Source organism: Budorcas taxicolor, chromosome 1 (genome assembly GCF_023091745.1).
Source record: "Budorcas taxicolor isolate Tak-1 chromosome 1, Takin1.1, whole genome shotgun sequence".
NCBI classification, from domain to species: Eukaryota; Metazoa; Chordata; class Mammalia; order Artiodactyla; family Bovidae; genus Budorcas; species Budorcas taxicolor.
In genome coordinates, this window is record NC_068910.1 from 71,833,817 (window position 1) to 71,861,620 (window position 27,804).

Below are 27,804 nucleotides of genomic sequence, written 5' to 3' on the forward strand. Positions count from 1 at the left end.
TAAAAATAAATTCTAGATTCCTCTCACTCTGGTCCTACAGTCCTGCTAACTGACTTTCATAAATACAGCTGACCCTTGAACACAGAGGTTAGGGCACTGATCCCCTCTGCACATCAAAAATCCACATGTAACTTTACAGCCAGACCCTCCATGGTCTCCACGGATTCAACCAACCACGGATTGTGAAGTACTGCAGTGCCTTTATTGAAACAAATCTGTGCACAAGTAAGTGGACCTGTACAGTTCAAACCCATGTTGTTCAAGGGTCAACTGCATATTTTAAATGGGGGTTGGGGAGGGAATTACAGAAGAGGTTCCTAAACTTAGTTAAGGTAATTTGACATTTCTTGAAAGATACATGTCAAGTCGCTCAGTCGTGTCCGACTCTTTGTGACTCCATGGACTATAGCCCACCAGGCTCCTCTGTCCATGGGATTCTCCAGGCAAGAATACTGGAGTGGGTTGCCATCTCCTTCTCCAGGGGATCTTCCTGACCCAGGGATCGAACCCAGGTCTCCCGCATTGCAGGCAGACGCTTTAACCTGGACTCTTTAAAAAGAAAAAAAACAAAAAAAAACTTTTTACTATTGATTATTTACATGTTGGCTGCGCTGGGGCTCTGGTGCATTTCTTGGGCTTCTGCTGCTGTGGCAGGCACACTGGCAGCTTCTTGCGGCGCATGGGATTCTCAAGTTGTGGTGTGCGGGCTTCTTTTGCTGCAGTGCATGGGCTTAGTTCCCCATGACATGTGGGACCTTAACTCCCTGACCAGAGATCGAACCTGCGTCCTCTGTGCTGGAAGGCAGATTCTAAACCACTGGTCCACCAAGGAAGTCCCTAGGCTCTTACATTATGTGATTAATCTGAGTGTTGAGTTTATTTACATACAACTCTCCCTTATCTAAGAAAAAAAATAAGAGCAGTTTGCAATATATAAGAAGAAAATAGAAATATATGATAAAGGATAAAAAGTGGGAGAAATGTGACCAGAGAGAAGAATGGAAGCAGAAGCCATGCTAAATAATAGAACAGAATGGAGACAATAAGCATGTAAACTTGAAAAACTTTTATATAAAAAACTGTTTCCTTACAGAATAGATTATCACTGTACAAATGCCAACACAAAAGAATGAAGGTTCCTCTATTCCCATCTGTTCTGCTTTGGAGAAGGAAATGGCAACCCACTCCAGTATTCTTGCCTGGAGAATCCCATGGACGGAGGAGCCTGGTGGGCTACAGTCCATGGGGTTGCAAAGAGTCGGACATGACTGAGGCAACTTAGCAGCAGCAGCAGCAGCAGCATGTACCTTTTGAGAATTTCTTATATACACATACACACAAACCTTCTTGGTTAGTTTTTAAAAAATGTACATATAGGTTAACATTATTGTACAACTTGCTTTTTTTTCATTGATCAGTAGTACATAACGAACCCCTTCTGGTTCAGTATATACAGACATGACTCGTGTTTAATGGCTGGAGATGTTTAGTAACATGAATATACTGTACTTTATTTTACCAATCCCTTTGCTGACGGACAGTTAACTTCATTGTTCTGCCGTTAGAAGTAATGCTGAAATGAACATCCTTTTCACGTATAATTAAGTGTAATTTTTTCATTATATATTCTCCACATATAATACATATAAATATGTGAAATTCAATATATATATATATTTATTTGCATCTGTGCAAATATTCCTGTAGGCCTGACTGCTGGGTAAAAGGAAATGCTGTACTCGCCTGCCTTTTTCTAGATAACAAATTTCTGACAATTTTACTTGTTAACAAAGAAAAACCTTTCAGTTTCAAAATACGCCAAAAGCATTCGGCTTTAAGTAGCACACACCGTAGATTAGGACTTGGTGAACTTGAGGACTGAAAGCATTTCTTGGCCTGCTTGCCTGGAAAGGGCAGTGGTCCCTTGTAGACCTTTTGTCTTCATTATTTTCAAAATTTCTTCTAAAATGAAAATTAAAAGATAAAATCCAATTAAATTATTTGGTGAAGTATGCACGATCACTAGACAGTTTAGTAAGATGATAAACGGACTTTTTACAAATTCCACTCATCTGAGAAAACAGTGAACACCATGCAATTTCTATTAAAGTGAACTTGGACTTCAGATAGATGAGCGCACTCTGTATTTTCAGGGTGTTGCTGAGAACTCTAATCAAGAGTGAATGACTGCGCTGCAGTGGTAGCCTGCTCTGGACTCAACAGAAACAGGAGTTATACTTGCTACTACAATAAATGATTCATTTTTGAGTTGCCTGACTCTAATATCTGCCCTACATTCCTCCTTCTGGATGAAAAACGCCAACAAGGGTATGGGCAAATCATACGGTGATGTCGAAAAGTGGCAGTAAACGAAATAGCTTATTTTTTTCAGGAGTACTGAAAAAAGTAAAACCTTCCCTTTGTTAATATATAACACTACAAAGACAAAACCAGGAAACTGGAGTTACCGCCCCCAAAAAAACCACACACACACAACCCACCTCCCCCACTCCAAAACCAACAACACTAGTAATTATGATGTGATCTGAGGGACTAAGAATATAACATACCACGTAAAAATCAAACCTGAGATGTACAGAAAAGAGAAGAAAGATTACAGTCAATTTAGTTACCAACTAATCTGAAAGCCAGGATATAAAACTCAGTATCAGGAGACAGCTTTCATGATAAAACTTCAGATGAACTGAAGAATATACAGCAGAACTGCTGATGACATGAAAGGCTAGAAACCAGAAAATTCACCGTATTGAAGGCCAGGTGTTAGAAGAAGAAACTACAGACTCTGTATCTGAGTACTGGTTTATAAATTAGGGGAAAACCCCTCAAAAACACAATACTCTTTAAAATCAGAAAAATCTACCTCTTAAAAATCTCCTCTTTCAACATGAATGCTAGTCTGTATTAGCAGTTGTCAGCACTACATTCATTAACATTCTGGGTTACTTAATTACAGTCTTTGACACAAGTAACCTTGATTTCAGCTAAGGAAATGGTTAAAAGATAAAATGGTCTGTACTACCTGGATTGTTTTCTTTAATGGTGACTAAATAGAACAATCCTCTTGGTGAAAGGAGATCTGGAGCCAGTGGTAAGAATCTGTCTATGACTTCACGACCGTTTCTGCCACCAGCCCAAGCCGCCTGTATCCCGTGACTCCCGACCTGTACCAAATTAGAAAGACTGTTCTAAGTTACACACACAAAAAAGTGGAATCTTTTTGACAAGCTACGATGACCAAACAGGTATGTATTCTGTATTTGACGGCTGATGAGGAGGTGGCGGTAAAGCTGAATCTGGGCCCCACTGTTTCCTAGCATGTGTAACCTTGTATATAAGTCTCTAATCTTGATGAACTAGTTTCCTTTCTCATCTGCAACATTAGGAAAGTAACACTTTTATCTGTACAGTTAGGAAAATGATCAAAAAAAAATCTTTTTATCCATTAGGAATAAATGAGGAAGTATATTTAAAGTTTGAGAACAGTGCCCTGCACATAATAATGTGGCTTAGTAATACCTGTTACCATCAACATGTTTAAATTCTTCTATTTAAAACAGAACAATCAGAAAGAAACTAGACGGGAGAACTTGTATTATAAGACATCTACTTCACAGGAACAAAATTTGACAACTTCCCAGAGCAGCCAGCTCTCTTAGATACTCAGAGTATCACAGCCCTTTCTTAGGAACCCATTTATTATATAAAGGTATAAAGAAGCACTTTTTCCTATAACAATCTTATTATAGAAACAAAACCTTGAGAGTTTATATAGAATTAAAAATCTTTAGAGCCTTACCACTGTATATTGTTTCTAAAACTAAGGAATATATTGAATAACTCACTCAAAAACTACTTAAACTCTAATATAATTATTTTCTTCCTAATCCCTTTAATGGTTTTTGTCCATATTTCAGTTTAAATTATCTATGTACAGCTGTACACTCTACTTTTATTCATTTGTCAAGGCATAAAAGTAATTTCTTTATACCTATAACCATGTTCATGTCTAATTAAAAGAAGTATGTTCTTACACCTTAAAAAAAACAACTGTACTTTTCCCCTTTTACTGTTTTGTTCATCTGCTCCCCTCCCATCTTCTATACACACACACATATACACACGTTTTTCTTTTTTGTCCATGTTCTACAAAGATAGGATTGTATCCACATTCTTACTTGTATTTTACTTTTCTCACTCAACAATACCCTATAGAAATCTCTTCCTGTGATCAGGTATAGTTCCATTTCCTTTTTAATGGCTATATAATATTTTATGGTGTAAAAGTATCATCTCTTATTTAGCTATTGCTGGGCATTCAGCATGTCCATTTGCTTAATTTTTTTGTATTTCAATTATTCTCATAGTGTCATAAGCTTCTCCATATACTTTCCCACAAAGTTAATCACAGAAAGGACTTTATCAGTTCCTCTGTTTTAATCAAGACCTTCCTCCTGGAGACTTCCTTTCCTAGCATTCCTAGCACTCCCTTTTTCTGGGGCTCATGTCTTCCTCCTCCTTGGCTTCCTCCCTTTTTTTCAGAGGAGCCCACTCTCTGAATGTTTCACAGGGTACATTGCTCTGTGGAAAGCATGCATGGTGATGGCCTGTTTAGCATGGACTAGGAGCCCTCGGTGCTGGACCCTGTCTACCTGCCTTCCGGGGATGCTCAGCCAGCTCTGTCTGCTTGCACTAGAGACGGCCCTTCAGGAGGATGGCCTGGCACCAACCATAATCTCACAGGCCACAGAGGGGAGTTCTCATCTTCAGGAGGAGGGTCACCTTTGGTGGCCTGCTGACTGCCTGCTCCTAATCCTTGACAGGTCACAGGTTCAAACCACAATATCTAACCTCACGTTTAGGGATGGAACAGTGAGTATAGACACAATTTTTATATGTGCAAACTCCTGGTATTTGTATGTTACATCTCCTGGATCTAACCTCTAAGTTTCCCAACTTTTACCTTCATGATTTCATTCTTTTTAGCTTCATAAACCAAAATAGTTTATCTGGTTTCCAGACCACTGGTTCAGGTCATGATAGAGACTACAGTCTCTCAATTCGTTTCCTAATGTTTCACATTGTAAAACATGTTTTTAAGCTTGAGGAAATCTTTGTTACGCTGCCTTTTAACCCTGCTAACTGCTCTGCTAACGGATGACACTAGCTTTCTCTGTTGGAAAAGTGACAAACTCCAAGACATTGCCCACACTCAATTATCTGTATAATTACACGCATAGCTTAGTAGTAGGAATATGGCAGAAAGGAAGCCCAATCGTGCCAGCATGTTCCCAGAATCTCCTCTTCATTCACTAGGCTTCCCAGTAGCTTGTGGGCCTGATAAACCATGATTTACTTGTTTCTTTTCTGTTACATACTTAGGTTCATATTATTTGCCATCATATACATGGCTTAGAGGGTAAAGTGTCTGCCTGCAATGCAGGAGACCCCGGTTCGATCCCTGTGTCGGGAAGATCCCCTGGAGAAGGAGCCGTGTAGGCTACAGCCCATGGGGTCACAAAGAGTGGACACGGCTGAGTGACGACACATTGGACACACATAAAGGTGCAATAAACATATTTTTGTAAATTTTTATTCTGTTGTTAATGATTTTCCTAAATTACATCTCAAAGACTGAGATTACTAGACTAAACCATTTTTGTTACTCTTGATATTTATTTCCATAGTGCTTTCCTGAGCTGCATGTATTTTATTTAGCTGCATTTCGCTCAACTGCTGCTCATCTTATGACAATGACTTCCCTTCTCAAAAATGATTTCATCCGGGTGGCGGCAACCCGGCGAGCGCGGCCGAGAGGAGTTACCCCACGTCCGAGGTCAGGGGCAGCGGCCGAGAGTGCCAGGCTGCGACGGCGCAGGATCGGCAGAGAGGAGCTACCCAAGTCCGAGGTCAGTGGCGGCTGGAAGGAGACACCCCGCGTCCGAGGTCAGGGGGGGCGGCCGAGTGGAGCCACTCCGTGTCCAAGGCCAGGGGCGGCCAGGAGCGGCCAGGAGACAACCCGCGTCCAAGTCCAGGGCGGCTGGGAGGAGAGACCCCACGTCCGAGGTCGGGGGCGGCAGCCAAGAGGAGCTACCCCGCATCGGAGGCCAGGGGAGGCCGGGAGACACCACCTCACGCCTGAGGCCAGAGGCGGTGGCCCTGAGCAGCCACCCGGCGCCCGAGGCCAGGGGCAGCGGCCGGGAGGAGCAACCTGAGGTGGCTGCCCGGGCGCAGGAGGGCCTAGAGGAGCCTCCCACGTTGAAGGTCAGTTAGGGCGGTGGTGAGGAGATACCCCTCGTCCAAGGTAAAGAGCAGCGGCTGTGCTTTGCTGGAGCAGCGGTGAAGAGATACCCCAAGCCCAAGGTAAGAGAAACCCAAGTAAGATGGTAGGTGTTGCAAGAGGGCATCAGAGGGCAGACACACCGAAACCATAGAGAAAACTAGTCAATCTAATCACACTAGGACCACAACCTTGTCTAACTCAATGAAACCAAGCCATGCCTGCGGGGCAACGCAAGATGGGCGGGTCATGGTGGAGAGGTCTGACAGAATGTGGTCCACTGGAGAAGGGAATGGCAAACCACTTCAGAATTCTTGCCTTGAGAACCCCATGAACAGTATGAAAAGGCAAAATGATAGGATACTGAAGGAGGAACTCCCCAGGTCAGTAGGTGCCCAATATGCTACTGGAGATCAGTGGAGAAATAACTCCAGAAAGAATGAAGGGATGGAGCCAAAGCAAAAACAATACGCAGCTGTGGATGTGACTGGTGATAGAAGCAAGGTCCGATGCTGTAAAGAGCAATATTGCATAGGAACCTGGAACGTCAGGTCCATGAATCAAGGCAAAATGGAAGTGGTCAAACAAGAGATGGCAAGAGTGAACGTCGACATTCTAGGAATCAGCAAACTAAAATGGACCGGAATGGGTGAATTTAACTCAGATGACCATTATATCTACTACTGCGGGCAGGAATCCCTTAGAAGAAATGGAGTAGCCATCATGGTCAACAAGAGAGTCCAAAATGCAGTACTTGGATGCAATCTCAAAAATGACAGAATGATCTCTGTTCGTCTCCAAGGCAAACCATTCAATATCACAGTTATCCATTCTATGCCCCAACCAGTAACGCTGAAGAAGCTGAAGTTGAACGGTTCTATGAAGACCTACAAGACCTTTTAGACTAACAACTAAAAAAGATGTCCGTTTCATTATAGGGGACTGGAATGCAAAAGTAGGAAGTCAAGAAACACCTGGAGTAACAGGCAAATTTGGCCTTGGAATGTGGAATGAAGCAGGGCAAAGACTAATAGAGTTTTGCCAAGAAAATGCACTGGTCATAGCAAACACCCACTTCCAACAACACAAGAGAAGACTCAACACATGGACATCACCAGATGGTCAACACTGAAATCAGACTGATTATATTCTTTGCAGCCAAAGATGGAGAAGCTCTATACAGTCAGCAAAAATAAGGCCAGGGGCTGACTGTCGCTCAGATCATGAACTCCTTATTGCCAAATTCAGAATCAAACTGAAGAAAGTAGGGAAAACTGCTAGACCATTCAGGTATGACCTAAATCAAATCCCTTATGATTATACAGTGGAAGTGAGAAATAGATTTAAGGGCCTAGATCTGATAGATAGAGTGCCTGATGAACTATGGAATGAGGTTCGTGACATTGTACAGGAGACAGGGATGAAGACCATCCCCATGGAAAAGAAAGGCAAAAAGCAAAATGGCTGTCTGGGGAGGCCTTACAAATAGCTGTGAAAAGAAGAGAGGCGAAAAGCAAAGGAGAAAAGGAAAGATATAAGCATCTGAATGCAGAGTTCCAAAGAATAGCAAGAAGAGATAAGAAAGCCTTCTTCAGCAATCAATGCAAAGAAATAGAGGAAAACAACAGAATGGGAAAGACTAGAGATCTCTTCAAGAAAATTAGAGATACCAAGGGAGCATTTCATGCAAAGATGGGCTCAATAAAGGACAGAAATGGTCTGGACCTAACAGAAGCAGAAGATATTAAGAGGAGGTGGCAAGAATACACAGAACTGTACAAAAAAGACCTTCACGACCCGGATAATCACGATGGTGTGATCACTCATCTAGAGCCAGACATCCTGGAATGTGAAGTCAAGTGGGCCTCAGAAAGCATCACTATGAACAAAGCTAGTGGAGGTGATGGATTCCAGTTGAGCTGTTTCAAATCCTGAAAGATGATGCTGTGAAAGTGCTGCACTCAATATGCCAGCAAATTTGGAAAACTCAGCAGTGGCCACAGCACTGGAAAAGGTCAGTTTTCATTCCAATTCCAAAGAAAGGCAATGCCAAAGAATGCTCAAACTACCGCACAGTTGCACTCATCTCACATGCTAGTAAAGCAATGCTCAAAATTCTCCAAGCCAGACTTCAGCAATACGTGAACTGTGAACTTCCTGATGTTCAAGCTGGTTTTAGAAAAGGCAGAGGAACCAGAGATCAAATTGCCAACATCTGCTGGATCATGGAAAAAGCAAGACAGTTCCAGAGAAATATCTATTTCTGCTTCATTGACTATGCCAAAGCCTTTGACTGTGTGATCACAATAAACTGTGGAACATTCTGAAAGAGATGGGAATACCAGACCACTTGACCTGCCTCTTGAGAAATCTGTATGCAGGTCAGGAACAACAGTTAGAACTGGACATGGAACAACAGACTGGTTCCAAATAGGAAAAGGAGTACGTCAAGGCTGTATATTGTCACCCTGCTTATTTAACTTACATGCAGAGTACATCATGAGAAACGCTGGACTGGAAGAAACACAAGCTGGAATCAAGACTGCTGGGAGAAATATCAATAACCTCAGATATGCAGATGATACCACTATTATGGCAGAAAGTGAAGAGGAACTAAAAAACCTCTTGATGAAAGTGAAAGAGGAGAGTGAAAAGGTTGGCTTAAAGCTCAACATTCAGAAAACGAAGATCATGGCATCTGGTCCCATCACTTCATGGGAAATAGATGGGGAAACAGTGGAAACAGTGTCAGACTTCAGTTTTTGGGCTCCAAAATCACTGCAGATGGTGACTGCAGCCATGAAATTATAAGACGCTTACTCCTTGGAAGAAAAGTGATGACCAACATAGATAGTATATTCAAAAGCAGAGACATTACTTTGCTGACTAAGGTCCGTCTAGTCAAGGCTATGGTTTTTCCTGTGGTCATGTATGGATGTGAGAGCTGGACTATAGAAGGCAGAGCGCTGAAGAATTGATGCTTTTGAACTGTGGTGTTGGAGAGGACTCTTGAGAGTCCCTTGGACTGCAAGGAGATCCAACCTGTCCATTCTGAAGGAGATCAGCCCTGGGATTTCTTTGGAAGGAATGATGCTAAAGCTGAAACTCCAGTACTTTGGCCACCTCATGCGAAGTGTTGACTTACTGGAAAAGACTGATGCTGGGAGGGATTGGGGGCCGGAGGAGAAGGGGACGACGGAGGATGAGATGGCTGGATGGTATCACTGATTCGATGGACACAAGTCTGAGTGACCTCCGGGAGTTGGTGATGGACAGGGAGGCCTGGCGTGCTGCGACTCATGGGGTCGCAAAGAGTCGGACACGACTGAGCGACTGAACTGAACTGATGTCAAGGGAGAAACAGCTTCTCACTACGAGCGGCAGCAGCAATGCAGACCTCTCCTTTCTCAGTGGAGATGAATGCAAGATTTATCCGCCTTGCTGATAATCAAAGAATAAAATAGGTATAATAATTCAAAGGAAAGCCTTAGTCCATTATTAGACTTCTGTCTGCTTTGTCCATTCTTTCTTTAAATTGGGAAGTGGTTAATATGGTTGGCTTCCTTGGTGGCACAGAGGGTAAAGAATCTACTTGCAATGCAAGAAGCACAGGAGATGGGGGTTTGATCCCTGGATCAGGAAGATCCCCTGGAGCAGAAAATGGCAACCCAATCCAGTATTCTTGCCTGGGAAATTCCATGGACAGAGCCGCCTGGCGGGCTATAGTCCATAGGGTCACAAAGAGTCAGACATGACTGAGTACCTAACACTTCTAATATGGTTTTCCTCTTCATGACTGAAAACTTTATAATTATGTATTTCAAGGTTGTATCTTTTCCTACCTGAGGTGAGAATTGTTTCTCCTCTTCCCCCACTTCCAAATACCTGTGAAAGGAGGAAACCTGAGCCTTTCAGAGATAATTCCTATGTGAATTTAAGGCTGAGTAAAATATTTTGTTTTGCAGATTTGTTATTCATGATAAAGGTACACACACACATACGATTTAAATACCATGGCCTGATATGCATGGGATTTTAAAGACTAGATATGGATCACAGTTTGAATTTCCATTAACTTCAGGCTCCTTTCCTATGTCTACCAACAGTATTCAATAATAGACAATTATGAGTAAAATCAGGCTTCCCTGATAGTTCAGTTGGTAAAGAATCCACGTGCAATGCAGGAGATCCCAGTTCGATTCCTGGGTTGGGAAGATCTGCTAGAGAAGGGATAGGGTATCCACTCCGGTATTCTTAGGCTTCCCTTGTGGCTCAGCTGGTAAAGAATCCACCAGCAGTGCAGGAGACCTCGGTTCGATCCCTGGGTTGGGAAGATCCCCTGGAGAAGGGAATGGCTACCCACTCCAGTATTCTGGCCTAGAGAATTCCATGGACTTTATAGTCCACCTAGTCACAAAGAGTTGGACATGACTGAGCGACTTTCACTTTCACCCATGAGTAAAATCAGAGCAGTCTGTTATTAGCAGCTGACTGATGTCATTTGATAAAGTACATTTGATCTGAGATAGAAAACAGCTGAAAATATTAGTAATTAAATTTTGCCGTACATCTTACCTCTTCAGGTGGAGTCACAACATAAGGAGGATTAAACACAAGAAGATCAACACTTTCCTTCAATCTTGGTAGCAAGCCTTTGACCTAAAAAATGTTCAAGAGAGTCAGAATTTTAAGCTGGACCCACAAATAAATAAATAAGTAGATGGTTGGATACATGGATCAATCAATCAATCTTTAAATATATTCTCCCACGTTTTTAGACAAAAGTATGTTAGAGCCCATATTTAAGACAGAAATGGAGATAAATATTTTTGTATTTTGATTCAGATTAAAAAAAAAAAACATGTTTCCACCTATAAACAAGGAAAATAAGCTATTTATCAGAATGAACACTCTGCTCTTCATTAGTTTCAATAGCTACACTCTGGGCTCACTTTTAGAAGATAAAATAAGAAGGAGGCAAGCTCTTATATATTTTACATAGATTTGTACACAACTTTAAATTTATAGCTAACTTAAATACTTATTTTCTACAACTAACGGAAATGTTTTATAAGATGACAGAAAACATATATTCATGACAAAAGTACCAGATGATGGGGCTGTACTTTTCCTTCTACTTCTTTAGTAACTTGTAAATGTACTGGCTGAAACAATTACATATCAAAGAAAAAAAGAACTAAAAATAGTGGGAAGAGACACTAAAAACACAAGTTGTTTGGCATCTTGTAAATCTTTGAACTGATACAACTTTCTATAGAATTGTTCAGAACTGTTAAACTCTTAGTTTAAATACAAATCTAACTAAATCAATTGCTTGATATTCTAGCACAAGGGCTTCCCTGGTGGCTCAGCAGTAAAAGAATCTGCCTGCAATGTAGGAGACATGGGTTCAATCACTGGGTCAGGAAGTCCCCTGGGAGGTGGGCATGGCAACCCATTCCAGTATTCTTGTCTGGAGAATCCCACGGACAGAGGAGCCTGGCAGGCTACAGTCCACAGGGTCGCAGGGTTGGACACAACTGAATTGACTTAGCACACATCCATGCATTTCTAGCACAAAGCATATGAAAAGAGAGAGGAAGTGCTATCTATGGGGAGCACTAAAATATGACAACATAAAGCAAGTGAAAAGACAAAGAGGAGAGAAAATAAAAACTCAGAATCACGGCAGAAAATAAAAACTTAGAATCTAATAAGCCTTGTCATCATCATATACAGTACAGAATGATGACTGATATTCATATTAATGGCCTTGAATCACTAAAAGGTAAAATTATGTTCAGTTTAAGAATGTAAGGAAGTGCAAAAGACACATTTGAAAAAGACTTCCTTCTAAAGCTAAAAAGGAAATACAAACTTTGTAAACAAACTCAATTATCCAAAATAATAGTTTTTGATAGTTGTGATAATCTATATCTAGTGTTCTGAATACAAGAAGGCAAGAGTACTGGAGTGGGTTGCCATTTCCTTCTCCAGAGGATCTTCCTGACCCAGGGATCAAACCCAGGTCTCCTGCATTGTAGGCAGACACTTTACCATCTGAGCTACCAGGGAAGCCTCATATCTAGTGTTCTGAATACAAATAAATATAAAGTTTGGCAAATTCATCTATAGATAGCTTTTGTACTAGAGTTTTAAAATTCAAACCAATCACCACACATCCTTAGTAAAAAGTGCTAATTCTAATTCTATGGTTCCCCCATCCTCCCATCTCTCTCTGTCTATATATATATATGTATGTGTGTGTGTGTGTGTGTATAATGTACGTGTCTCTCTATCTATATTTGCATATGCATTTGACCTTCAGAAAGTTTGTGAAATTTGTGTCGATATGCGCTTCCACCTTCTAGCCATGTATCATGGTATTTAATCCATAATGTTGTAAGGAAAAATAGGATTTCATTGTTTTCCTTTACATTTCTTTGATGACTAGTATGGTTGAATATGGTTTACTATTTTGGGCTTGATCAAGCAAGAAAAAGACATGGAATAAACTATTTGCAAGAAATATTTCAAACAAGAATAAACCCTTGTGGCTCAGCTGGTAAAGAATCTGCCTACAAAGTGGGAGACCTAGGTTCAACCTGGCTTGGGAAGATCCCCTGGAGAAGAGAATGGCTACCCACTTCAGTATTCTAGCCTAGAGAATTCCATGGACTGTATAGTCCATAGGGTCACAAAGAGTTGGACATGACCGAGCAAGTTTCACTTCACTTCATACCTACCTCTTTCTATTTTCTTTGCCACAAGTCAGCACTGAGTATTATGGTCAACTTTCACTATTGACAAAATGGATTCTGACAGCTTTAGAACTGACTTCCACCTTTAAAACGCTGTGAGACCTCTAGATTTTGATTCAGACAATCTGAGCATAAACTCTGGATTTATCACTGTATTAGTTTAGTGACTTATTTCTTCTATCTCTAAAGCTTTATTGTTATACCAAAAAAAACCATATAATACTAATTATGGACATAGTAGGACTTTCCTGGTGGCTCAGACAGTAAAGCGTCTGTCTACACCGCGGGAGACCCAAGTTTGATCCCTGGGTTGGGAAGATCCCCTGGAGAAGGAAATGGCAATCCACTCCAGGACTATTGCCTGGAAAATCCCATGGACAGAGGAGCCTGGTAGGCTACAGTCCATGGGGTCACAAAGAGTGGGACACGACTGAGCGACTTCACTTCATGGACATATTAAAAATTTCAAGAGCAAAATTACCATACTGATTTCATGTAAATCAACTGAGTACCTTTCTTGATAGTCTAATTTTTAATAATAGCACTAACGACTTCTAGTGATACAAAATTTCTTAGATCTTTGGCTTGATTCCTTAAATCATTTGTGAGTTTAAAAAAAAAGAAAAACCTCAAAACTTTATCAGTCTAAGAGTAACACAGGCCAAACAACATGAAAGTATTTTATATGTCTTAGGCCCACCTTGTACATACTATCATGATTTTGGCTTATAAAAAGTCATTAATATTTATAAGTAAAAAAAGGTTCAAAATTATCCAAATCTTACTCATTTAATCGAAAATATTCTAAAATCTGGAATTGAGAAATGTATGATGTGTAACTTAAAATAATGGTTCTGGAGTTGCCATCTGTTGTTTTTACCAGCCTTGGACCTGTTCTGCCTTTCTTCTGATGATGTCTCCTTGACTTTCGTTGAGGAAACTCTACCTCCACTCCTCAACAGGAGTGGTACGGGTAGGGTTTATTTCAACCCAGCTGTGGGAGTGGGACTACCACTCAGGCTCAAGTCAATCTCGTGCGTATCTAATCCCCCTGGATCACAGTAACAGACTGAGAGATGGGCATATGACAGAAGTTGATACAAATGGTACTCAGTCTGCAGTTTCTGCTATAGTAACTGAAAATAGAAAGTGTTTCTTTCCCTATAGGGTTGCTGAGAAATAAGATACGGAGATGTAAGCATCTTGCTACTATGCAGCCAAAGACTGTGGAGGAACAGAGCTACTAGAAAGAAGTTTAGAGCTAAGAAAAAGATGCCTGTAACATCATCTGAGTTCCTGAAGCTAGCCATGCCTGAAGCCATCCACTCTTTTTATTAAAGCTGGTTTGATGGATTCTCTTCACTCCTGACTGAACGATACCTGATCTGTACAAGCCAGCAGAAGTTTCCTTTGGATTGTGGAAAAGGTAGATTGTATTAGCTTAAGAGCCCAAAATCACTTTTGGGCTCCAAAATCACTGCAGATGGTGAGTGCAGCCATGAAATAAAAAGATGCTTACTCCTTGGAAGGAAAGTTATGACCAACCTAGACAGCATATTAAAAAGCAGAGACATTACTTTGCCAACAAAGGTCCATCTAGTCAAGGCTATGGTTTTTCCAGTAGTCAAGTATGGATGTGAGAGTTGGACTATAAAGAAAGCTGAGTGCCAAAGAATTGATGCTTTTGAACTGTGTTGTTGGAGAAGATGCTTGAGAGTCCCTTGGACTCCAGGGAGATCCAACCAGTCCATCCTAAGAGAAATCAATCGTGAATATTCATTGGAAGGACTGATGTTGAAATTGAAACTCCAATACTTTGGCTACCTGATGTGAAGAGCTGACTCACTGGAAAAGACCCTGATACTGGGAAAGATTGAAGGCAGGAGGAGAAACAGAGAATGAGATGGTTGGATGGCATCACCGATTCAATGGAGATGAGTTTGAGTAAACTCTGGGAGTTGGTGATGGACAGGGAAGCCTGGCGTGCTACAGTTCATGGGATCGCAAAGAGTAGAACACGACTGAGCGACGGAACTGAACTGAACGACGGAACTGAACTGAACTGATCAGTTAAGAATTTACTTTGTCTAGTGGGTTAAAAGAGTCGGACATGACTGAATGAACTGCACTGTACTGTACTGGGTTAAAAGTTAATTAATTAACCACTCAAGTTTCTTTGATGTAAATCATCTTGACCTTAACTTAACTGAAAAGAAAATTAATTATTACCCTGCTGGGCAAAGAGTAACAGCTTACCAAATCTGTAATTATTGGTTGAATGTGGACTTTGTTACAGCGTGCAGTCTCCAGGGTACACACTGCTGCCTCAGGGTTGACATCGGTGCACCTATAAACAGAAAAGAAAAAACTATACCCCATGTCTATGGATAAAAATTCAAAGAATGTCCCACTCCTTTTATATAAAGTAGATTTAGAAAAAAACTGAAATACTTTAATAATGGTGAATAGAAAAACAATTCAGATTTGTCATACTAATGAAAAAAATTGTTATACTGATGTAAAGTCCAAGAGTAGGATATAGCTACATGCAAATATATCTGAAGGAATTTATTAAATTATGAATCTAATGGAGAAATACAATGCAGCTACCAAAAATGAAATTTAAAAGGAAAGTGCTCATCATACAGTATTAAATGAAAAACATAGGCAGTAAAGAAAGAAATGAAACAGTTGGGCCACGTGTGGTAAAATTTATGGGTGATTTTTATTTTCTTGTTTATATTTTCTATGTTCTCAAATCTTCTAAAACGAAATTTTATTATATTCCAATTTTTTTCTGATAAATTATCTAAAAATGATTCAAATTTACAGATGACTTAAAATTATTATGTGGTGTCTATAATTATGCAGCATAATGGGACAATTTTGAACATGCATTTGTCACTTTTAGGGAGGCATAATTTGTAATCAGAGTCCTCAGTTCAGTTCAGTCGCTCAGTCGTGTCTGACTCTTTGCGACCCCATGAATCTCAGCACCCCAGGCCTCCCTGTCGATCACCAACTCCTGGAGTTCACTCAAACTCATGTCCATCGAGTCGGTGATACCATCCAGCCATCTCATCCTTGGTCGTCCCCTTCTCCTCCTGCCCCCAATCCCTCCCAGCATCAGAGTCTTTTCCAATAAGTCAACTCTTCGCATGAGGTGGCCAAAGTACTGGAGTTTCAGCTTTAGCATCATTCCTTCCAAAGAAATCCCAGGACTGATCTCCTTTAGAATGGACTGGTTGGATCTCCTTGCAGTCCAAGGGACTCTCAGAGTACACTTAAAATAGACACTATCAGATACATATTATCCACTTACAAAAATGGTTTCATTCAAGCAGTCATAGTCACAGTGAATCTCTTAGACCAAGGTGTGGATGAATGTGTATACTTACACTTACATATACAAAGCTTGAGGCCCGATCACAGAGGCTAGGAATGCAGATACCACTCCAGACCCTGAGCCAACCTCGAGGCATATTTCCACTCTAAAAAAACAAAATAAAATAAATATTAGCACAGTGGTATTAAAATACACATCATGGAAAATAACTCATGCTACTTTTAATGTCTATTTCCCAGAATCATCCCTCACCTGAAAACACATGGAAATATAAAAGAAATTTATAAATAAGCTAATTTCCAACAATCACTTAGTGCTCATTTAGTGTTCAAAACTGTTGAAATTTTGGGTGTGTGATCGAAGTCTGTAAAATAATAGTTTTTGATTTTCACAAAACATTACATAAACAATAGAATGTTAATTTAGGGTTGGAAATATTAATACGGAAGACATCAGCTTTTCCCAGAAGGAGCTCCTAGTTTGGTGTTTCCTAAAAATGAAAAGGTATTATTACAACATTTATTTATAAAAGATGTTTCTCTCATTTTGAAGTAACTCATGAATCCATCAGCATATCCCAGGGGAAGACAAGAGCACCTCTGCCTTCTACTAATAATAGATTTAGAGCAGCAGAGAAATCCTGTATTTATACATCTCTACACTGAATTGGGAAAACATCCAAGTAATCTGACCTTAGAATAATACTCTTAAGAATGCTATTAAATACAGAAATTCTTGATTCTACTGTACTTATCCTTCCCTATAATCTTGTACATGGGCGTCCCTGGTGACCCAGTGGTAAAGAACCCACCTGACAATGCAGGAGATGAGGGTTTGATCCCTGGGTTGGGAAGATCTCCTAGAGAAGAAAATGGCAATCCACTCCAGTATTCTTGCCTGGGAAATCCCATGGACAGAGGAGTCTGGCGGGCTACAGTCCAGGGGTGTTGCGAAGAGTTGGACATGACTTGGTGACTAAACAACAACATAATCTTGTATATACAGTAGAAGTACAAATCATCCCCATTCCAGAAATAGATATGATGGTATTTAAGGGGCACTCTAGCACCTAAGGAGATGAGGGTTTGATCCTTGGGTTGGGAAGATCCCCTAGAGAAGAAAATGGCAATCCACTCCAGTATTCTTGCCTGAAAAATCTCATGGACAGAGGAGCCTGGTGGGCTATACTCCGTGGGGTAGCAAAGAGTCGGACACAACCGAGCGACTTCACTAGCACCTAACTTCCCCAAATGAAATACTCAAAAACAACAGACTTGAGGGTTTTCTAACTTCTGGAACCACTCTGTACATCTGACAAGGCTTTACTGTGCTGTAGGAAGGTCTTCTGAATCTTACCAGGAGGCTTCTATTTGAAAATAACTATCATGGCCTCATAAATAATTAGAATTCCATGACCAGAAATACCCAAGACTTTAAAATAAAAACAGTTCCTTTTACAGCAAGGGAATTTGTGCTTTAAAATCTTAAAAGATATGTTATAAAACAGTACTGTTCCATTCTGTATTCCAGTAGATCCAAAAGTTCCAATGCTTACAATGAAAAACTGGTTTAATAAGCGTTGGGGCAATTTATACACAGAAAAACATGACCAAGAGAGAGAAACAAATACAATTTGGACCTTCTAAGCCCGACAGCTGTTTGTTTCACCCTGAAAAAAACCCATTTCAACTTTTGATCTTTAAATCTGTGTGTGCTGTGTGCTTAGTCGTGTGGACTGTTTGGGACCCCACAGACTGTAGCCCACCAGGCTGCTCTGTCCACGGCAATCCTCCAGGCAAGAATACTGAAGTGGGTTGCTATGCCCTCCTCTAGGGAATCTTCCCAACCTAGGGATGGAGTACAGGTCTCCCACTTTGCAGGGGGATTCTTTACTATCTGAACCACCAGGGAAGCCCAAGAATACTGCAGTGTGTAACCAATCCCTTCTCCAGGGGAACTTCCCAACCCAGGAATCGAAGCGGGGGGTATCTTGCACTGCAGGTGGATTCTTTACCAGTTGAGCTACCCGGGAAGCCCAAATTAATTAAATCTAACTACCCCAATTGCTTTCATCTAAAAAATGACACTGTAAGTATTCACTTTTTATAATGTTAAAATCTATATGAGCGCTTCAACAAATCAATGTTAATACTTATTATACGTTAGGGTATATTCTATAGGCAGCTAGCTGCATGTAACTTTAAATTTTTTTACAATTAAAAATTCAGTAAAAAAAAAAAAATTCAGTGCTAGTCACATTTCAAGTGCCCAGTAACCACACGTGGCCAGGCTTTTGCTGGGTAGATGAGTATGCTATCCAGTGGGTTTAAACACACTCCCCTACTGCAATATTTTACAACCTCATTTCTTTTTGGTGCCCTTCCACTGCTGGAGGATGCCTTTATATACTGCGTAGATTCAATAATGCCACGGGGCACTGATATTGACTAAAAACGGTCATACTGCGAGGCACCGTTCTCAGGACGTTTTGCTTTTGAACGTGTTATAATATCGCTACCCTTCAGGCTCTTCAGATTAACAGCTGATAGGAAATGATACATCCTGAAGTGGTGAGGAAGCATGGAGCCCCTGAAACCAAAACAGCGCCTTGGGAAGAAAGCGGCTAGCTCCCTGCCGCACTGATTGTGTGCATCCACGGGAAAACCCTCAGTTACAGTATTCTGGCGTCAGCTGTCCCCAGGCGGGCCGACACCGCCTCCTCGCGGGGAGGGCAGCGACAGTCCTTGCCTCGGTCCTGGGCCGCCGCCTCTCCAGGACTCCCGAGCCCTCTCCCGCGGGGACCCTGCCCTCCTCGCACCCCGTGAGTTCGGCCGCCGCCGCTTCGAGTGCGTCCAGCAGCAGAAAAGTGTCCTCCGCGGGCTCGTACACGTCGCTGAAGGCGCCGCGGCCCACATGTCCGTGCAGCGGCGTTGGGAAGCTGGGCCCCGCCATCTTTCCCCTCTCTTTGGCCGGCGCGCGTGCGCCAAAGTTGCGCATGCGTACGTGCAAGGGCGCGGGCCTGGGCTTGGGGGCGGGGCACCAGGGCTGGCGAGGAGCCTCCTATAGGGCTGGTCCGCGGGTGTCTTTCCGTTGCTAATTAGACAGTTGTATAATCAGCAACTTCTCACGTTTGTTTCCTTCTTTCGAATATTAAATTTTATATTACTTTATGGACTAGCGCTGGGTAGAGGCAGCCTTTGTTGTTTTTGACTAAGGAGAATGTTTTCTCTATGTATTTAGAAGTTTTCTTCTATTCTAGTTTGCAAGGATTCGAAAAAAATCCGTAATAGAATGGTTACCAAATTTAACGAATTTTTTTCTTTCCATCAGTTGAACGTTCAGCCTTGAGCCTTTAGATTAAGATTTTTTTCCCTTATTTCATTTTTTAGTAATATTACAAAAATTGCCTTCTTGATGCTGTATCATGAATGTTCTCTTTTTATAAACCTCACTCATGCAAGAGGATGCATTTTTCTTTCATTTAATACACTGCTGAGACTTCCTTGTATTGAATCCCTGCTCTGGGACAATTCCACATCTGTGACGACTACAACCCACCCTCCCCACCAAGCACCACAATTGCTGAGCCTGAGCTCTAGAGCCCTTGATCTGCAACAAGAGAAACCAGGGAAGTGAGAAGCCCCTTGCATCACAGCTAGAAAGTAGCCGCTGCTTGCAACTACACAGAAAGCCAAGGCACTGCAGTGAAGACCTAGTGCAGTCACAAGTAAATAAATAAATTTAAAAAAGTATTTTTAAAATGCACTGCTGAATTTGGAGTGCTAATGAACTAGTTCTGTTTTGTATCAGGGTTAGGTTTCCATAGGACATTATTTCTGAAGTATATAAAACTTACCTATAGGACCAATTGGGCTTGGTGCCGTTTTCAGAGGGTATTCTCTGGTGTTTTGGGGGAATCTTCTATAGATTTTAAACTATTCAGGTATTTGCAGTCTTTTTGAGTCAACTTTTGGAAATTTCTTTCTCAATAAAACATTGACATCTAATGTTTTAAATTTGAAAAATAAAAATACAAAGTACTTGGATAATGTTTTTAAAAACCTTGAATAGCCACCACCCAGAATTGACAAATAACAGTATTTGCTCACATTTCCTTAAAATAGTTTTAAAACATGACAATGAAAATGTTACAAGTGAATTGGATGTTCTTTCTGTACTCACCTTCAGTTCCATTTTGTAATCCTCAACCCAAAGTAACTTCTTTTCATGGATTCAGTATTCATCTAACCCATTTTTTAAGCTTTATTCATGCATTCATAGACAACATCTAATTTATGTGTTTTCATATTTGTATAACTGGTAACAGGTTGAACATATTTTTCTTCAAATTTCCTTCCACTCAACATTAACTAAGATTTTAATTAGTTTATTCCTCTTAATTTCCATATAGTTTTTTATTCTTTGAAAATATAAAACAATTTCTATCTGGAATGGATAAATATCAATTGGTAAACATTTAGTTTTCTCCAGGTTTTCACTATTATGAATATCACTGTAATTAATTTTCTTACACATAGCTTTTTCTGATCTTTTACAGAAATTTCCTGGGATTCAACCCAGACTGGATCAGTAGTGTTGTAATGTATACACATACATTTAGTTTTTGTTCAGTATCTCAGTCGTGTCGGACTCTTTGGGACCCCACTGACTGCAGGATGCCAGGCTCCCCTGTCCTTCACCATTTCCCAGAGCTTGCTCAAACTCATGTCCGTTGAGTCAATGATGCCATCCAACCATCTCATCCCCTGTTGTCCCCTTCTCCTCCTGCCTTCAGTCTTTCCCAGCATCAGGGTCTTTTCCAACGAGTCAGTTCTTGGCATTAGGTGGCCAAAGTATTGGAGCTTCAGCTTCAGTTTCATACATTACATATATTTAAACTTTGTACTTTCTATTCAATTTTCTGTGAACCTAAAACTGCTTAAAGAGCAAACTGAAACTATATGTATATATATAAAGTGTGTGTATGTATTTGGTTAGCTTTAGAAGTGTAATTTTTAATATTTTTATGAAAATAAATGTAGAATCAAAAGATAAGCATGTAAATGAAACGTCTTCTGTTATAGGTATATCCTCAGTATACCTTGTAAATTTAGAAATTGGCAACCCACTCCGGTATTCTTGCCTGGAAAATCCATGGACAGAGGAGTCTGGTGGGTTACAGTCCATGGGGTCACAAAGAGTCAGAACACGACTGAGCACATGTATGCTTGACAAAACTGGTTTTTGTCCTTCTGACACTGCTGTTGTTAATATTCTCATGCTATAATAATCTTGATTAAAAATGTTAAAAAGAATTCAAGACTGCATAGCCAGTGCAGTAAACAGTGGTTTACCTGCCAATACAGTTCTGTTTGCGTTAGCCAGTTGAATTGTCAAGATGGTTACTCATCTGCTGGATGATTTCACAACTCTCTTCTTAAATTTGGTTGCTTTGGACACATTCTATCCTGGAAACAAAATCTAGGCTCCATAATAAATTCAGAAATAGTAGATTCATATCTTTTTTTCCAGCTGGTTCGGGTAGGGTTTACACGTTTACTTCTGTACCATAGGAACAGCTGCTAGCAAAGTTGAAGCATACATTCAATTCCATTAGTTTGGCACAATACAGAGTCACATAAAAGAGGGAGACCATCAGCCTGTCCATGGTTGGAAAATTAATTCTTTTAAGTGCTTTTAAAAAGAATCTCTACAGGTGCTCAGATCTTATGAACTTAGGACCAGCAATGACCTCATCACTTTCAGCTGGTCTAAAAGTTGTCTTTGGCTGCTGTGTACTTTATGAAATCTTGTTAATTATGATTGTTTTTCCTAGTTATAAGTCTTTCTGGATAAGTTTTTATAAAACGTTTATTTTTATCACTTACATAACTACATAAAATATTTTCATTGGTGTCAAAATGTCATGTTAGTGCCAAACAGATTCCATTTCAATTTCTAGAAATTATTGGAAAGTTAACATTCACATTTTAATGGCACCCTTGCTGTAGTCTTAAATCATGTTTTACTGAAATTCATAACAGAAAGCATAATCACATTGTGTTTATACAGAATAAACCACAGAAATAAACATTTCCAGTTAATCTCTGCCATTAATAACTACCCTTTCCTTTTTTTAAAAAAAAGACTAATCCTGAATAAAATTCAGTATCTTCTGGAAACTAAGTTTTCATAAAAATGATCATTGTGGATATTCATCATTTACTTCTCTTTTCTGCACAGTGATATTTTAGTTTAGGAATCATAAACTGCATCTTTTCCCTGGCTTATGAAACTTTATCCTATCCATTTCCATTTCAAGAAAAATAAGAATATTTTAAAAAGTGAGGTTTGGTAAGAAAGTCATATTCCTACCTAGCTTGTGGTTTCTCTGTAGAGATATCAATTCAAGAAAGCTCAATCTCTGCAGACATTTTCACCAAGTCCCAAGCTCGCACAGGGCTTCCTAGGTGGCTCTAGTGGTAAAGAACCCACCTGCTGGTGCAGGAGACCTAATAGACAAGGGTTCTATCCCTGGATCAGGAAGAACCCCTGGATGAGGGTATGGCAACCCACTCCAGTATTCTTGCCTGGAGAATTCCATGGACAGCTTAGCATGCAGCAAGCTTGTATCTGTTCAATTCAGTCGCTCAGTCGTGTCCAGCTCTTTGTCACCCCATGAATCGCAGCACACCAGGCCTCCCTGTCCATCACCAACTGCCAGAGTCCACCCAAATCCATGTCCATGCCATCCAGCCATCTCATTCTCTCTCGTCCCCTTCTCCTCCTGCCCTCAATCTTTCCCAGCATCAGGGTCTTTTCCAATGAGTCAGCTCTTCGCATCATGTGGCCAAAGTATTGGAGTTTCAGCTTCAACATCAGTTCTCCCAATGAACACCCAAGACTGATCTCCTTTAGGATGGACTGGTTGGATTTCCTTGCAGTCCAAGGGACACTCAAGAGTCTTCTCCAACACCACAGTTCAAAAGCGTCAATTCTTCGCACTCAGCTTTCTTTATAGTCCAACTCTCACATCCATACATGACTACTGGAAAAACCATAGCCTTCACTACACAGACCTTTGTTGACAAATAATGTCTCTGCTTTTCAATATGCTGTCTAGGTTGGTCATAACTTTCCTTCCAAGGAGTAAGTGTCTTTTAATTTCATGGCTACAGTCACCATCTGCAGTGATTTTAGAGCCCCCCAAAATAAAATCAGCCACTGTTTCCACTGTTTCCCCATCTATTTGCTATCAAGTGATGGGGCCAGATGCCATGATCTTACTTTTCTGAATGTTGAGCTTTAAGCCAACTTTTTCACCCTCCTCTTTCTCTTTCATCAAGAGGCTCTTTAGTTCTTCTTCACTTTCTTCCATAAGGGTGGTGTCATCTGCGTGTCTGAGGTTGTTGATATTTCTTCTGGCAATCTTGATTCCAGCTTGTGCTTCCTCCAGCCCAGCATTTCTCATGATGTACTCTGCATCATGAGGTTAAATAAGCAGGGTGACAGTATACAGTCTCGATGTACTTTTTTTTCCTATTTTGAACTACTCTGTTGTTCCATGTCTAGTTCTAACTGTTGCTTCCTGATCTGCCTACAGATTTCTCAAGAAGCAGGTCAGGTGGTCTGGTATTCCCATCTCCTTCACTTCCCACTGCTACTGCTACTGCTGCTAAGTCGCTGCAGTCGTGTCCGACTCTGCGACCCCATAGACGGCAGCCCACCAGGCTCTAGCATCCCTGGGATTCTCCAGGCAAGAACAGTGGAGTGGGTTGCCATTTCCTTCTCCAGTGCATGAAAGTGAAAAGTGAAAGTGAAGTCACTCAGTCGTGTCCAACTCTTCGAGACCCCATGGACTGCAGCCTACCAGGCTCCTCTGTCCATGGGATTTTCCAGGCAAGAGTACTGGAATGGGGTGTCATTGCCTTCTCCTTCACTTCTCACAAAACAAGCCAAAAAAATCTAGAGACAAGTTCAAGGAACAGCAACTTTCCTCAGAAAGCCATCCATCTGAGAAGATGGTGCACTGGAACCCAAGAACCATCTTACCTGAGTTAGAATTCAGGCTTCTTTTATAAAGTTGCACACTCTTAGGTGCTAGAATTCTTTGCTTTTGCATCTGTCCACAGGTAGGTCTGGTCACAACGTTCCTATAAACAAGACAAATGCTATTCTCTGTTCTGCAACATTTTATCTCTATATGAATGGGAAAGTGTTGCACCGTTAAAGGTCAGAGCCTCGAGAATGGACTGTTCTATATAATTCAGGATATGGGAGCCTGTGTGATAAGTTTCTTCATTTGTGACTGACTCTTTGGAACTCTATGGACTGTACCCCACCAGGCTCCTCTGTTCATGGACTTCTCCAGGCAAGAATACTGGAGTGGGTTGCCTTTTCTTCCTGCAGGGGATTTTCCTGACCCAGGGATCAAACCTGCATCTCTTAAGTCTCCTGCATTGGCAGGCAGGTTCTTTACTACTAGCGCCAGCTGGGCAGCACATTCAGGCCACAGGCAACCCCTCCGTTTTTTTTTTAATTTTTACAAAAGTTGCAGAACCAGCAGGACTAAGCACAGGTAACAGAGCACAAAGATTGGAGCTAAAGGAATAGCTGTAATATGGAGTCAGGTTTGTTCTTCTCTGTTACATCACTTCAAGATGTAATTGTTTAACTGCAAAGCTGCACCTTTGGATAGAAGACACACTTTGGAGGTAGCACATTGAAACCATGTTTAGAGTGCTAGACATAGGAGCTGTCGGCACTAATCGCGTTTACTTCATCCTGGTGTGGAAGACGTTGCCGCGAGAGCTGGAGGACGACCAAAGGGCTGACTTTGATCTGTGTTGCTGAAACATACACTGTCGTTCCAAGACTCTTCTTTGCCTACATCTTGCATCTGCCCGCCTGTGGACCAAAGTGTGGCGTCCTCACCTCCCCGCAGTTCTCACGAAGAAACCATCACCCTCGATGCGATGGTATTTGGAGGTGAGGACTTTGGGAGGTAGTTACGTTCAGAGGAGGTCATGAGAGGGCAGGCCTTCATGATGGGATTAATGTCCTTATAAGAAGAGACATCAGCTTCCCAGGTGGTTCAGTGGTAAAGAACCTGCCTGCCAATTCAGGTGACGTAAGAGATGTGAGTTTGATCCCTGGGTCAGGAAGATTCCCTAGAGAAGAAAATGGCAAGCCATTCCAGTATTCTTGCCTGGAAAATCCCATGGACAGAGGAGCCTGGTGGGCTACAGTCCATGGGGTCATGAAAGAGTCAGACACAACTTAGCAACTAAACACAACAAGAAGAGACATCAGAAAGTTTGCTGTCTTCCACTCTCTCCGTGTCACGTGAGTATATCCAAAGAAGATGTACGTGCTTGCCAAGTCCCTTCTGTCATGTCCAACTCTTTGCAACCCTATGGACCATAGGGTCCAGAGTGTTCAGATGGTGTTCCAGGCAGTTCAGGAGCACATGTTTTATAATTTCAATTACTGCCTCTTTTAGTGTATTAGTAGAATCTGAGAAGATGGTTAAGCTGAAAAGACAGCCTTCAAAGAACAGCATTCCAGCAGGATCAATGAGCAGTTTGTGAGTAAAATCATTTTGCCTGTATAATTGCTAATGAAATTTTTTAAGTAGCTGCTATTCTTAAGAAAGTTGAATTTATAGTTTAAGTTATGAAGTATTCTCAGTTGGACTCTATGCCTTCCTCATATTATTCTCATTAACTATTTGTTGATTTGATTTTAAATACTTTCTCCTTTGTGGCATAAATTTATCAAAGAACATGATGCCAATCAGAAACTTCATTACATTCTTGTTAGAAAATAAACTTTTATGGTTCACTTATGCTAGAAGTGCCACTAATTAATTGAGAGTGTGAGTGAAGATTCACCCTGGCAAATTTGGAAAAGCAGCTTAAAAATAGGTAATACAGATGTGCAGAATTTTTCTCTCTAGCCTTGATTCAGGTACCTATTATCTTGACTTTCCTTATGTTCAGTCAGTTCAGTTGCTCAGTCGTGTCCGACTCTTTGCAACCCCATGAATCACCACACATCAGGCCTCCCTGTCCATCACCAACTCCCGGAGTTCACTCAGACTCACGGCCATCCAGTCAGTGATGTCATCCAGCCATCTCATCCTCAGTCGTCCCCTTCTCCTCCTGCCCCCAATCCCCCCCAATCATTAGAGTCTTTTCCAATGAGTCAATTCTTCTCATGAGGTGGCCAAAGTACTGGAGTTTCAGCTTCAGCATCATTCCCTCCAAAGAAATCTCAGGGCTGATCTCCTTCAGAATGGACAGGTTGGATCTCCTTGCAGTCCAAGGGACTATCAAGAGTCTTCTCCAACACCACAGTTCAAAAGCATCAATTCTTCAGCACTCAGCTTTCTTCACACTCCAACTCTCATATCCATAGATGACCACCGGAAAAAACATAGCCTTGACTAGATGGACCTTTGTTGGCAAAGTAATGTCTCAGCTTTTCAATATGCTCTCTAGGTTGGTCATAACTTTCCTTCCAAGGAGTAAGCGTCTTTTAATTTCATGGCTGCAGTCACCATCTGCAGTGATTTTGGAGCCCCCCAAAATAAAGTCTGACACTGTGTCCACTGTTTCCCCATCTATTTCCTGTGAAGTGATGGTACCGGATGCCATGATCTTCGTTTTCTGAATGTTGACCTTTAAGCCAACTTTTTCACTCTCCTCTTTCACTTTCATCAAGAGGCTTTTTAGTTCCTCTTCACTTTCTGCCATAAGGGTGGTGTCATCTGCATATCTGAGGTTATTGATATTTCTCCCAGCAATCTTGATTCCAGCTTGTGTTTCTTCCAGTCCAGCGTTTCTCATGATGTACTCTGCATGTAAGTTAAATAAGCAGGGTGACAATATCCAGCCTTGACGTACTCCTTTTCCTATTTGGAACCAGTCTGTTGTTCCATGTCCAGGTCTAACTGTTGCTTCCTGACCTACATACAGATTTCTCAAGAGGCAGGTCAGTCAGAGCATAAATATAAGTTATTTCTTTTTTCCCAGTTTTGTTGAGACATAATTGCCATATAACATTGTATAAGTTTAAGACAAACGACTTAATGATTTGATATATGTGTGTATTGGGAAATGATCACCACCATCAGTCTAGTTAATGTCGATCACTTCACAGTCACACACTTTTTTCTTATATTGAGAACTTTTAGTCCTCTCCTAGTGACTTTCAAATATTCACTATATTGTGATAGTCGTCGTGTTGTGTGTTACATCCAGAACCTAAATGCCTGGCATTTGTTTTTATCTTTTTAATTTTTAATTATTTTTTCTCACATTTTTGGGCATATTTATTAGGTGTCAGGCACTGTTCTAAGCACTTTACCTGTGTGAACTTGTTTACTCAAACAGTCT

At 41.0% G+C, this 27,804-nt stretch overlaps 1 protein-coding gene across 2 annotated transcripts; it reads right to left on the reverse strand.

Moving 5' to 3' along the window:
- Positions 1-432: 432 nt before the first annotated feature.
- N6AMT1 (N-6 adenine-specific DNA methyltransferase 1) lies at positions 433-19,357 on the reverse strand. 2 transcript variants are annotated; one of them, XM_052646517.1, is made up of 7 exons: positions 19,224-19,357; positions 16,464-16,550; positions 15,316-15,406; positions 10,874-10,957; positions 3,041-3,182; positions 1,850-1,962; positions 433-549 (listed from the first exon to the last, which is right to left on the reverse strand). In XM_052646517.1, exons 1-6 carry the CDS (start codon positions 19,355-19,357, stop codon positions 1,856-1,858), a joined length of 645 nt encoding a protein of 214 aa, XP_052502477.1. In that variant the 3' UTR covers positions 433-549; positions 1,850-1,855. The 2 variants fall into 2 exon arrangements, with proteins under 2 accessions (XP_052502477.1, XP_052502469.1); XM_052646509.1 differs by lacking the exon at positions 433-549 and having other exon boundaries at positions 1,714-1,962.
- Positions 19,358-27,804: the final 8,447 nt, after the last annotated feature.